Raw genomic sequence first — 14,106 nt, 5'->3', positions numbered from 1 at the left:
CCATGGCCCTATTTGCTCGCCCCTATGCTTACCATGGCCCTATATGCTCGCCCCTATGCTTACCATGGCCCTATTTGATCGCCCCTATGCTTACCATGGCCCTATTTGCTCGCCCCTATGCTTACCATGGCCCTATTTGCTCGCCCCTATGCTTACCATGGCCCTATATGCTCGCCCCTATGCTTACCATGGCCCTATTTGCTCGCCCCTATGCTTACCATGGCCCTATATGCTCGCCTCTATGCTTACCATGTAGCTCTTTTCTTGCCGCTATACTTTTTATGGCCCTCCATGCTTGCCTCCATGCTTGCCTCTATGCTTGCCTCCATGCTTGCCTCTATGCTTGCCTCCATGCTTGCCTCTATGCTTGCCTCTATGCTTGCCTCCATGCTTGCCACTATGCTTGCCTCCATGCTTGCTTCTATGCTTGCCTCTATGCTTGCCTCCATGCTTGCCTCCATGCTTGCCTCTATGCTTGCCTCTATGCTTGCCTCTATGCTTGCCTCCATGCTTGCCTCTATGCTTGCCTCCATGCTTGCCTCTATGCTTGCCTCTATGCTTGCCTCCATGCTTGCCTCTATGCTTGCCTCTATGCTTGCCTCCATGCTTGCCTCTATGCTTGCCTCTATGCTTGCCTCTATGCTTGCCTCCATGCTTGCCTCTATGCTTGCCTCTATGCTTGCCTCCATGCTTGCCTCCATGCTTGCCTCTATGCTTGCCTCCATGCTTGCCTCTATGCTTGCCTCTATGCTTGCCTCTATGCTTGCCTCTATGCTTGCCTCTATGCTTGCCTCCATGCTTGCCTCTATGCTTGCCTCCATGCTTGCCTCTATGCTTGCCTCTATGCTTGCCTCCATGCTTGCCACTATGCTTGCCTCCATGCTTGCTTCTATGCTTGCCTCTATGCTTGCCTCCATGCTTGCCTCCATGCTTGCCTCTATGCTTGCCTCTATGCTTGCCTCTATGCTTGCCTCTATGCTTGCCTCCATGCTTGCCTCTATGCTTGCCTCCATGCTTGCCTCTATGCTTGCCTCTATGCTTGCCTCTATGCTTGCCTCTATGCTTGCCTCCATGCTTGCCTCTATGCTTGCCTCCATGCTTGCTTCTATGCTTGCTTCTATGCTTGCCTCCATGCTTGCCTCCATGCTTGCCTCTATGCTTGCCTCTATGCTTGCCTCTATGCTTGCCTCCATGCTTGTTTCTATGCTTGCCTCTATGCTTGCCTCCATGCTTGCCTCTATGCTTGCCTCCATACTTGTCTCTATGCTTGCCTCCATGCTTGTCTCTATGCTTGCCTCCATACTTGTCTCTATGCTTGCCTCCATACTTGTCTCTATGCTTGCCTCCATGCTTGCCTCTATGCTTGCCTCTATGCTTGCCTCCATGCTTGCTTCTATGCTTGCTTCTATGCTTGCCTCTATGCTTGCCTCCATACTTGTCTCTATGCTTGCCTCCATGCTTGCCTCCATGCTTGCCTCTATGCTTGCCTCCATGCTTGCCTCTATGCTTGCCTCCATACTTGTCTCTATGCTTGCCTCCATGCTTGTCTCTATGCTTGCCTCCATACTTGTCTCTATGCTTGCCTCCATACTTGTCTCTATGCTTGCCTCCATGCTTGTCTCTATGCTTGCCTCTATGCTTGCCTCTATGCTTGCCTCCATACTTGTCTCTATGCTTGCCTCCATGCTTGCCTCTATGCTTGCCTCCATGCTTGTCTCTATGCTTGCCTCCATGCTTGTCTCTATGCTTGCCTCCATACTTGTCTCTATGCTTGCCTCCATACTTGTCTCTATGCTTGCCTCCATACTTGTCTCTACGCTTGCCTCCATGCTTGGCTCCATACTTGCCTCCATGCTTGCCTCCATGCTTGTCTCTATGCTTGCCTCCATACTTGTCTCTATGCTTGCCTCCATACTTGTCTCTATGCTTGCCTCCATGCTTGCCTCCATACTTGCCTCCATGCTTGCCTCCATGCTTGTCTCTATGCTTGCCTCCATACTTGTCTCTATGCTTGCCTCCATGCTTGTCTCTATGCTTGCCTCCATACTTGCCTCTATGCTTGCCTCCATGCTTGTCTCTATGCTTGCCTCCATGCTTGTCTCTATGCTTGCCTCCATGCTTGTCTCTATGCTTGCCTCCATGCTTGTCTCTATGCTTGCCTCCATGCTTGTCTCTATGCTTGCCTCCATGCTTGTCTCTATGCTTGCCTCCATGCTTGCCTCCATGCTTGTCTCTATGCTTGCCTCCATGCTTGTCTCTATGCTTGCCTCCATGCTTGTCTCTATGCTTGCCTCCATACTTGTCTCTATGCTTGCCTCCATGCTTGTCTCTATGCTTGCCTCCATACTTGCCTCTATGCTTGCCTCCATGCTTGTCTCTATGCTTGCCTCCATGCTTGTCTCTATGCTTGCCTCCATGCTTGTCTCTATGCTTGCCTCCATGCTTGTCTCTATGCTTGCCTCCATGCTTGTCTCTATGCTTGCCCACGTGTACAGGTTGTAACTAAGGGCCTCAAGGCCGCTACACTTCCACATGCATGACACTGAATTAGTTCACATTCTTCATAATTTCAGGTTTATGTCGTCGTGGATGTATGTTGATGGTTATAATGACTACTCTCCTTCCCTCGGCTGGTAGTGGTGATGCTCGTGTCTTGTTCACACTCCTGTCCCCTGTCCTCTCATCTCTCCCTGTCCCATGGTGTCTACCATGCTCTCTCTCTCTCTCTCTCTCTCTCTCTCTCTCACTGTCTCATGGTCTCTACCATGCTCTCTTTCTCATCTCTCCCTGTCCCACGGTCTCTACCATGCTCTCTTTCTCATCTCTCCCTGTCCCACGGTCTCTACCATGCTCTCTTTCTCATCTCTCCCTGTCCCACGGTCTCTACCATGCTCTCTTTCTCATCTCTCACTGTCCCACGGTCTCTACCATGCTCTCTTTCTTATCTCTCACTGTCCCATGGTCTCTACCATGCTCTCTTTCTCATCTCTCCCTGTCCCACGGTCTCTACCATGCTCTCTTTCTCATCTCTCACTGTCCCATGGTCTCTACCATGCTCTCTTTCTCATCTCTCACTGTCCCACGGTCTCTACCATGCTCTCTTTCTCATCTCTCACTGTCCCACGGTCTCTACCATGCTCTCTTTCTCATCTCTCACTGTCCCATGGTTTCTAGCAAGCCTTCTCATCAGACACCGGAGCAGAGTGCGGTCCCTGGCAAAGGGAAACATACAAAACAAGGACCCAAAATCTGTTGGTATTACAACTGGGTTACCTGTAAACATGGGATATCGAGAAGAACAAATGGAACATGTAAGATCACCCTAGAAAGTGCAGAAACCTCCTCAATACAGGTAAATGTACCAAAAGCTGTGAATTCTTTCACCCAGAAATTTGCAAGAACTCTTTAGACAGAAAAGAATGCTTCAATACACAATGTCCAGCTTTTCATATAAGAGGTACCAGGCGAATAAAATCACCACTATGAAAACAGCCACAATTCAATCGACCAGGATGATTTTTTAGCAAGAGGAGGAGGAGAAGAATGGCTAAAAATGACCAGACTCTACCACCAACTCGGTCAAATGCTGGAGAGGACACAAACACAGTGGCCTCCCTACCAGAGCCTCAGATATTAACACCAAGTAAGGCATCCAGCACTTCCACTAACACGATAACATCATTTATATTTGCCAACATCCAGGGTATAAAAACACGCAAATCCAACAAAGTTTATTTTATAGATGGTCTCCTACATGAGGCAAATGCAGTGTTTGCAGCCCTAACGGAAACCCCCACAAAGGACTACCACGATGGTGAAATATGGATCTCAGAGTACAATCTTTTCAGAAATGACAGGAAACACCGGCTACAGGGTGGGGTCAGCCTCTACATCAAAGACACACTCATCTGTACTGAGCTGCTAAACACCACAAATGATATGGTGGAAGTGCTGATAATCAAAATAGAGATCTTAAATGTAGTTATTGTCCTTGTATACAAGTCACCGGAGGCAAACCCTCAGCAGTTTAAAGACCAACTAATGAAAATAGAACACTGCTTGGAAAACCTCACAAATCCAGCTCCGAACATCATCCTGCTTGGGGACTTCAACCTACGGCACCTGAAATGGAAGTACCTAGATAATACCGTAATATCAGAAAGTATACCAGGAAGTAGCCTAAATGAACATCCCCTTCCTACCCAAAGAGTGCCGATTTCACCTCCCATCATGCTGTTAAAACCTGGCATCAATCCCTCGACAGTTTCAATTTGGAGAAAAAAAAGTTGTAAACCCCATTTTCTTAGCGCGTGAGTAGGGTGGTATTTATTTTTTGTTATTGTGTCTCGTGGCAAGGAGACGTTCTCCCTCGGCCCTGTCGTTACTGGTGCCTTAAGTAAAAAGGTTGACTGTGTATAACCTGAAGCAACCCTAAACTTTCAACCACGCTGGCCTGGCCCTGGCCATCAAGGGCGTCTTGTGGCCAGCTTACACCCTGGTAACAGCCTCAAATGCCAGTTTTCCTCCTTTCCTGCCATCCTCGCCTAGTTTATTGCGTTCCCTCCTCCTCCTCCCCCTCCTCCAGCCTTCATTAACCCTTCAGTAAAACGGGCAACAAGTTTCTCTACAACGCTGTATGGAAAAAAAATTAATATTGTCTACAGTCATTCTAGTCTTCTGTTCAGGCAACGGACAACATCGTCAAGCGATGTTAAGTACGCTGATTTGTTTCTTTTCTTTGATTCGTTTAGTTGTAGCAACAAAACTAATTGTAGCGCACCGCTAACGTCAACGTTGATTCAAACAAGACCTTCTTGTTTGGTGGCCCCTGGCGCGGCCCAGCTCCCTGTCTTACTGTTCTCCATCACTCACTGACTGACCACAGGAGCCTGAGCGACACACGTCTGCTGTGGACCATCATAACAGCTGTGCCCGGACTATCAAGCAGGTCTCTGAGCACGTCTCTCGGTTTTTGGTCTGGTCAACTAGGCTGTTAGACGCCACTGTTGACAACCTGACGTATGAACCACAGTCCGGTCGGTCAATTACCTCATGGAGGTGTTTATTTAATTCCTGCGTTTATTAGAAATAAAACGTCACTTCTATATATCAAAAGTTATTACTTTTGATGCAAAATGAGAACGAATAAAATGCCATAATAAAAATCGACACGAGCTGAGACATGCCTCATTTGGTTCTCATCTTAATATTTCCCTGTCGTAGTATGTCATGTGCTTCATGTTCCAGAAATTACATAAATATTCTCTAGTTTTTAAATATTCAAACCAGCTCTGATTTTTTTCAGAAATACCTCTGAAGTTCAAAGCTCCAAATACCCCTTTTCATCATAGCTTCAAAGTTCTTTTCAAAACAGCCCTGAAGTACTTTTCGAAATCGCCAAAGTGCTTTCAGAAATAGTCTTAAAGGTATTCGGAGGAGTTCATCAAGTTCTCTTCTGAACACCGTGAGAAGTCGTCCTGTTATGCCCCTTATATGTAGAGGGAGAGTGTTGAACAATCTTGGTCCTTCATGTTGATTGAACTTTCTTTCCGGAAAAGCTCTTCAGTTCTTTCCGAAATAAACAAATTCTTGTTTGATCACCTGCCTAACTTGACCGATACTCTTCAAGTGCCTGGTAAGTTGATCTCTCAAGAGAGAGAGAGAGAGAGAGAGAGAGAGAGAGAGAGAGAGAGAGAGAGAGAGAGAGAGAGAGAGAGAGAGAGAGAGAGAGTTTTCATCTTGAGAGAAACACACACATTAGATGCCGACCACAACTATAAAAATGATCATTACCAATTCTTTGGTTCCAATAGCTCTCATCAGAGCCTTTGGTAGCAATGAAGTATTCAGTAACAGAGAACTTTTATAAATACATTACACTTGTAGGACAGACCTTCAGAGGTTGCCTATTTACCCGGACTGTGAGTTCTACATCGGACTGCATGCACCAGCGTTCAGTCCGGTTGACTGGTCCACCAGCATACCTGGTCAGACCCGGCCAAGGTGACACTGATTCCCAAAACCTTGACATGGTAGGCACAAGGCAGGTATCGACCACTTGAGAGCCGGTGGTGGTAGTTCTGATCAACTGCTGCTGTGAGAAGGTTGCTTAATAATAGATCTCATCATTCATATAATTGAACAACATGAGTTTAAACGCACGCACGCACGCACGCACGCACGCACGCACGCACGCACGCACGCACACACACACGCACGCACGCACACACACACACACACACACACACACACACACACACACACACCTGGGAGAGGGAAATCTTCAGGAGTCAGAGAAGGAAAAAGACTTGGGGGTTGATATCACGCCAGACCTGTCTCCTGCAGCACATATCAAGAGGATAACATCAGCGGCATATGCCAGGCTGGCAAACATACGAACGGCATTCAGAAACTTGTGTAAAGAATCATTCAGAACTTTGTATACCACATATGTCAGGCCAATCCTGGAGTATGCAGCCCCAGCATGGAGTCCATATCTAGTCAAGGATAAGACTAAACTGGAAAAGGTTCAAAGGTTTGCTACCAGACTAGTACCCGAGCTGAGAGGTATGAGCAACGAGGAGAGACTACGGGAATTAAACCTCACTTCGCTGGAAGACAGAAGAGTTAGGGGGGACATGATCACCACATTCAAGATTCTGAAAGGAATTGATAGGGTAGATAAAGACAGGCTATTTAACACAAGGGGCACACGCACAAGGGGACACAGGTGGAAACTGAGTGCCCAAATGAGCCACAGAGATATTAGAAAGAACTTTTTTAGTGTCAGAGTGGTTGACAAATGGAATGCATTAGGAAGTGATGTAGTGGAGGCTGACTCCATACACAGTTTCAAGTGTAGATATGATAGAGCCCAATAGGCTCAGGAATCTGTACACCTGTTGATTGACGGTTGAGAGGCTGGACCAAAGAGCCGAAGCTCAACTCCTGCAAGCACAACTTTATGTCAATATATGTACGATACCTGCTTGATGGGCTTCTGGGAGTTCTTCTACTCCCTCAAGCCCGGCCTGACTTGTGATAACTTGGTCCAACAGGCTGTTGCTTGGAGCGGCCCACAGGCCCACATATCCACTACAACCTGGTTGGTCTGGCACTTCTTGCAAGAAGTTATCTAAGTGCTTCTTGAATACATCCACCTTTGTTCCGGTAATATTTATAATGCTTGATGGGAGGGTGTTGAACAGCCGTGGACCCCTAATGTTTAGTGTTCTCTGATTGTGCCTATACCTGCTTGATGGGGTTCTGGGAGTTCTTCTACTCCCCAAGCCCGGCCTGAGTCCAGGCTTTCCTTTCCTAACAACGTACTGGAGTGAACGATATGGAAGAACATGCAGAATAGAACCAGTGAAGAGCAGGGGTGCCATAGGCACAATCAGAGAACACTGTATAAACATCAGAGGTCCGCGGTTGTTCAACATCCTCCCAGCGAGCATAAGAAATATTGCCGGAACAACCGTGGACATCTTCAAGAGGAAACTAGATTGTTTCCTCCAAGGAGTGCCGGACCAACCGGCTGTGGTGGGTATGTGGGCCTTCGGGCCGCTCCAAGCAACAGCCTGGTGGACCAAACTCTCACAAGTCAAGCCTGGCCTCGGGCCGGGCTTGAGGAGTAGAAGAACTCCCAGAACCCCATCAACCAGGTATTAACCAGGCGTGACAATATAACCAAACTATGGCACCTCTATTCTTCACTGGTTCTATTCTGCATTTCCTTTCCTATCTTTCGCTCCAGTATGTTGTTATTCTGCTGTGCAAATTTGGGACCTGACCCTCCAGTATCTTCCATGTTTATATTATTTAATATCTTTCTCGTTTCCTTTCCAAAGAGTACATTTTGAGAGCTTTGAAGGGAATGGAACTATCAGGAGAAAGCGCCGAGCCATCACGACTATATAGCCCTGGGAAGGGGTCAGGATAAGGATTTGGGATGAGACGGGGGTAAGGAATAGTACCCAACCACTTGGACGGTCGGGGATTGAACGCCGACCTGCATGCAGCGAGACCGTATCTCAACCGTCCAGCCTAAGCTTAAAGACGGTCCCAATAGTTTAGATGATTTATCGTTGTTGTTGTTGTTGTTGTTTTGTTGTTTAAGATTCAGCTACTGGGAACAAAAAGTTCTGAGTAGCACAGGCTATGGTGAGCCCGTAGATGTTTTATCGTTTCACTAAAAAAAAAATAGTTTTATGAGTACCGTATACGTTCCTTGAATTCCCTCTAATTCAGATATCTCTCCTTCTCTGAAAGGGGAAACGAGTACCGAGCAGTACTCAAGACGGGACAGCACCAGAGATTTAAATAGTATTAGCATTGCTGTGGGGTCTCTGGATTTGAACGTTCTCATAATCCATCCTATTATGAGAACGATCAAATTCAAATAAAATTATATTTAATGAAGATACGTTCCAGCTCATGCGCTACTGAAAAAAATGAAAATATAAAAACCGAAATCACATACAAAGCTCAGTCAAATCATAACATAGAACGAAAAGGCAATGTAAAGGATCTGGGTGTACTGATCTCTCGGAAGACCTTACCTTCAAAGAACACAATCAAGTAGCCGTCACAACTGCAAGAAAAATGACAGGTTGGATAACAAGAACCTTTCACACTAGAGATGTTATACCAATGATGACGCTAGTGCTCTCTAGAGTGGAATACTGCTAGGTACCTGCTTGATGGGGTTCTGGGAGTTCTTCTACTCCCCAAGACTTGTGAGACCTTGGTCCACCAGGCTGTTGCTTGAAGCGCCACGCAGGCTCACATACCCACCACAGCCCAGTTGGGCCGGCAATCGTCGAAGAAAACAATCTAGTTTTCTCTTGAAGATGTCCACGGCTGTTCCGGCAATACTTCTTATACTCGCTGGCAGGACGTTGAACAACCGCGGACCTCTGATGTTTACACACAGTTCTCCGATTCTGGTAATCTGGTCGCCAGTAACGATAAAGACAAATTTACACAGGACACAGTCAAGGACAATGAATGAGAGAGAGAGAGAGAGAGAGAGAGAGAGAGAGAGAGAGAGAGAGAGAGAGAGAGAGAGAGAGAGAGAGAGAGAGAGAGAGAGAGAGAGAGAGAGAGACAGACAGACAGACAGACAGACAGAGAGAGAGAGAGAGAGAGAGAGAGAGAGAGAGAGAGAGAGAGAGAGAGAGAGAGAGAGAGAGAGAGACAGACAGACAGACAGACAGACAGACAGACAGACAGACAGACAGACAGACAGAGAGAGAGAGTGGATTTGGTGTTCTTTGCGAGCGTGTATACTTCAAATAACAAACATATTTAACACAAACAGGCGCCGTCGCACTACTTCTTAGTTTCATTTGTTTGGGTTTAATAGTGGCAGGAGAGGAAGAGCAAGTGACCGGCTGAAACCTTAAATATAAAGCAGAATACTTGAGTAGAGAGATGTCTGCTTGCCGCTCAATAGCCAATCAGAGGGCGAACATAATGATGGCTGAATACTGCTCCAGCAGACATTTTCGTGCTCGCTCAAGCTGAAGTTTCCGGAAGATTGATCAATACTTGAAATTCAATGGATAGAACTCAACCACTTGGAGTGGTTGGTAGGGAGATGGCCTTGATTCTGGCGGGTCGGTGCTCGATCCCCGACAGTCGAGCACCATCGAGATCAGTTAAATGTAATTAAGTATAAATATCCCGTCGGTTAAAAGTTAAAAACACGGTGCCCCAACATGTGTGCTCGACTGCTCTGGTGCTCGACGGTGCTCGACCGTCGAACACCGTCGAGCACACACGTTGAGCTCCGTTGCTTCCGTCTGTCCATTGTCAGCTTCCTGTGATAATGTTGTAACCGTTGTGTTGAGCCCTGTAAGACGGCCTAAACCCCCCCTTCTCCCCCAGGGAGGTGAGGTAGGGTCAACCCCTTGCCTTAATACCGGGGTTAAGAGGGCTGGAACAGTTGTGGAGGTGGCTTGGTTCGAGCCCTGTCAATTCAATTTCTTTCTTTATTATGCACCCCATACCTATCCCATGGGCGGTGGTGTAAAGGATTACAGAGGCACATAATCGGTTCAGGAACTGAACCCTCTAGTTCGTTTAGTTAAGCAAATAATTTTTTGACACTAGTTATAAAATTATTAATGTTATATATATATACATATACACATTCTCATACATACATGTACATATATATATGTACGTATACATATATACATACACATACATATTTAATCACCCACACAAATACACACGAGCCTGTCAGCTGGCCTAATCTTCCACTCTCATCCAGGAAAGCGAGGTAGGGGTCACGTATACCCCGCCTCTACAGGTTACGAAACCTGTAGAGGCGGGGTTGATAATGGTTGTAAACCAATAATGGTTGTAAACCATTGTTCCTAATTACAGTGTATGCTGTCCCGGGCCTGCCATTAGTGGGATGAACTGATCCATCAGTGTAGATTTGCTCTTACTAATTCCCTGTCCCTTATATTCTTCTCGCCAGATACTTATGCCTCATTTCTTGTGGTATTATCTTGGACGTTGTCGTTATCGTCTCTTATTGTCATCTTATCTGGCTTATCCTCCCAGGATACGGCCAGGACCATGAAGACCAGACCACACACTAGAAGGTGAAGGGACGACGACGTTTCGGTCGGGTTTCCCACAATCGACTTGAGAATTTTCCAGGACGGACCGAAACGTCGTCGTCCCTTCACCTTCTAGTGTGTGGTCTGGTCATCATACTTTAGCCACGTTATAGTGACTCATCGCCTGCACGAGTCTGGTGATGTCTCACCATCATGTGAGCTTGAGCAAACTCATGGGCTTGCGCAAGCAGGTGTTCTACAGGTTAAAAAACCTGTACATCAATGGTTGGCGGGTTGATCCGTTGCCCAGAAGTTACCACCTTCTGGTCTGATGATCTAATGGACTGAGGAAGGACCCGCTGATGTAAGATCGAGGAGAGTGGTTTAAGGCATTAGTTGATTCCGTAAGAAATGCGACGGATTAGGTGAGAGGACAGGTTGGCAGTGTGTTTCTGGCAAGTAACCCTGGGGTCACTTGCCTCATCCTCAATCATCTACTGAATACGTCGCATTTCTTACGGAAGGCGAAGCCCAATAATATTGACGTTTTCTATGCATCGGCCTCGATAGGTTGGGGGCTCCCAATTTAATTGAGGGGTCACTACCCCCCACACCCCAATTAAGTGTCCCCCCCCCCACACTTAATTCACCAAGTGTGAATTAAAAGAAAGAGATTATTAAAATAAAGTATTAGTTTTATATGACATTTAATTAAAGGTGATTTAAGACGCGTCAATTAACTGTGAAGGTGGTTATCTTGAAGTTATCTCGAGATGATTTCGGGGCTCAGCGTCCCCGCGGCCCGGTCCTCGACCAGGCATCCTTTTTGTCACACATCCCCAAGGAAGCAGCCCGTAGCAGCTGTCTAACTCCCAGGTACCTATTTACTGCTAGGTGAACAGGCGCATCAGGGTGAAACAAACTCGACCCATTTGTTTCCGCCTCCACCGAGGATCGAACTCGGAACCTCAGGACTGCCAATCCGATGCGCTGTCCACTTAGCTGTCAGGGCCCTGACAGCTGTCAGGCGAGCAACAATCCCACCATGTACGATGGTCATCTGACGGAACGTCAATATTGTGGTGCATTTATTTAATTAAACAACCGTAATTATGACGCAGAGTTCAAAGCGTCGGAATTACGGAGTGTTAAGTGTGAGGACAGGTTGTGACAACACCGCCAGCAGAGGCAGGGAATTATCAGCAGAAAGCGCCAAGTCATTACGACTATACAGCACTGGTAAGGGGTCAGGATAAGGATTTGGGATGGGACGGGGAGAAGGAATGGTTCCCCAACCACTTGTGGACGGTCGGGGATTGAACGCCGACCTGCATGAAGCGAGACCGTCGCTCTACCGTCCAGCCCAAGGTGGCCTAGTGATCTAAGACGTGGCAACACCCAGCACGTAGGTAGGTCCCGTCCTCTCACCCAATACGCCGCATTTGTTACGTACTCAACCACTCCCACAAAATACGACATTATTTTACAACACTAAAGCGCCGTAATACTGACGTTTTCTATCCATTGGTCTCGATAGGTTAGGGGGGTTGCCTGGGTTTGTACGTTTCTGGTTAGGCAAAACAGTTGTATTTTGTACGGAGTGGTGAATATTGTGTACGGACTCCACCTTACATATGTGAAGCACTTAACCCCGAGCAACACAACGGTGGGGGCCCCCACCAGTGAAGGAAGGGTCTACTGGGGGCCCCCACCAGTGAAGGAAGGGTCTACTGGGGGCCCCCACCAGTGAAGGAAGGGTCTACTGGGGGCCCCCACCAGTGAAGGAAGGGTCTACTGGGGGCCCCCACCAGTGAAGGAAGGGTCTACTGGGGGCCCCCACCAGTGAAGGAAGGGTCTACTGGGGGCCCCCACCAGTGAAGGAAGGGTCTACTGGGGGCCCCCACCAGTGAAGGAAGGGTCTACTGGGGGCCCCCACCAGTGAAGGAAGGGTCTACTGGGGGCCCTCACCAGGAGAAGAAGGGTCCGGTGCCCCCCCCCCCCTCGCCAGCTTATACAGAATCGGCATATATCAGTTTACATGGCGGCCATCTTGAACTCTGCGAGTCTGACCAAAAATAAGCTTGACAGGTAAGAGTTTCCTAATCAGCCGAATCAAATAACCCTACAAACATCCGTTGCCAGAAAGCTTGTAGAAAAACTCTCGAAACCATTCACAGGTACATCCCAGGCAGGAGGGGGAGGGAGGGAGGGAGGGAGGGGGAGGGAGGGAGAGAGAGAGAGAGAGAGAGAGAGAGAGAGAGAGAGAGAGAGAGAGAGAGAGAGAGAGAGAGAGAGAGAGAGAGAGAGAGAGAGAGAGAGACAGACAGAGAGAGAGACAGAGAGAGAGACAGAGAGAGAGAGAGGGGGGGGAGGGGAGGGAGGGAGGGGCATCGTGCCCTGAGGAAGTGAACATCAATGTGCGGCACAACCGCCTCCGTGCACCAGACTAACATTTCACACAACACATCCTGGTTTAGTCACCCACATAAACGCCAGCACACGTCAACTGACCGGAGCTTCTCCGTCGGCAGTCACCAGGGTTCAACCTGTCCTCCCACTTCAGGGGCCAGAATCACATTCATTCTTACGAGTAAGATTCACAAATATCCGATTCTTACGAAGCTGTATTTACAAAATCTGTCCTGTAACATAAGCCTCCAGCAATAGTTTCATTATTATAACTTGTAAGGACCTGCTTGATGGGGTTCTGGGAGCTGTTCTACCCCCCCCCCCCAAGCCCAGCCCGAGACCAGGCTAGACTATCTTGAGGTTATCTTGAGATGATTTCGGGGCTTTTTAGTGTCCCCACGGCCCGGTCCTCGACCAGGCCTCCACCCCCAGGAAGCAACCCGTGACAGCTGACTAACACCCAGGTACCTATTTTACTGCTAGGTAACAGGGGCATAGGGTGAAAGAACTCTGCCCATTGTTTCTCGTCTGGGATCGAACCCAGGACCACAGGATCACAAGTCCAGCGTGCTGTCCGCTCGGCCGACCCGCTCCCCTAGACGCGGAATGAAAAAGAAAATTTCCCTCAAAATGGCAACTTTAAAACCCTTCAAGAGTGACGGGAGACATCTCCGTCACGGGAGACATCTCCGTCACGCAGGCGCACCTCCACCGGGAGACATCTCCGTCACGCAGGGCGCAGTCGCACCTCCACCGGGAGACATCTCCCGTCACGCAGGGCGCAGTCGCACCTCCACCGGGAGACATCTCCCGTCACGCAGGGCGCAGTCGCACCTCCACCGGGAGACATCTCCCGTCACGCAGGGCGCAGTCGCACCTCCACCGGGAGACATCTCCCGTCACGCAGGGCGCAGTCGCACCTCCACCGGGAGACATCTCCGTCACGCAGGGCGCAGTCGCACCTCCACCGGGAGACATCTCCGTCACGCAGGGCGCAGTCGCACCTCCACCGGGAGACATCTCCGTGACGCAGGGCGCAGTCGCACCTCCACCGGGAGACATCTCCGTCACGGGAGACATCTCCGTCACGGGAGACATCTCCGTCACGCAGGGCGCAGTC

The 14,106-nt window shown here is 48.5% G+C and overlaps 1 protein-coding gene across 1 annotated transcript; it reads right to left on the bottom strand.

Moving 5' to 3' along the window:
- Nucleotides 1–279: 279 nt before the first annotated feature.
- On the bottom strand, nt 280–13,793 carry LOC123761115 (pro-resilin-like). The gene is made up of 2 exons (XM_069339205.1): nt 13,633–13,793; nt 280–2,473 (listed from the first exon to the last, which is right to left on the bottom strand). Exons 1-2 carry the CDS (start codon nt 13,791–13,793, stop codon nt 280–282), a joined length of 2,355 nt encoding a protein of 784 aa, XP_069195306.1.
- Nucleotides 13,794–14,106: the final 313 nt, after the last annotated feature.

Source organism: Procambarus clarkii, chromosome 41, assembly GCF_040958095.1.
Source record: "Procambarus clarkii isolate CNS0578487 chromosome 41, FALCON_Pclarkii_2.0, whole genome shotgun sequence".
NCBI classification, from domain to species: domain Eukaryota; kingdom Metazoa; phylum Arthropoda; class Malacostraca; order Decapoda; family Cambaridae; genus Procambarus; species Procambarus clarkii.
Note: the sequence above shows the minus strand (reverse complement) of the source record. Positions and strands in the feature narration are given on the sequence as shown.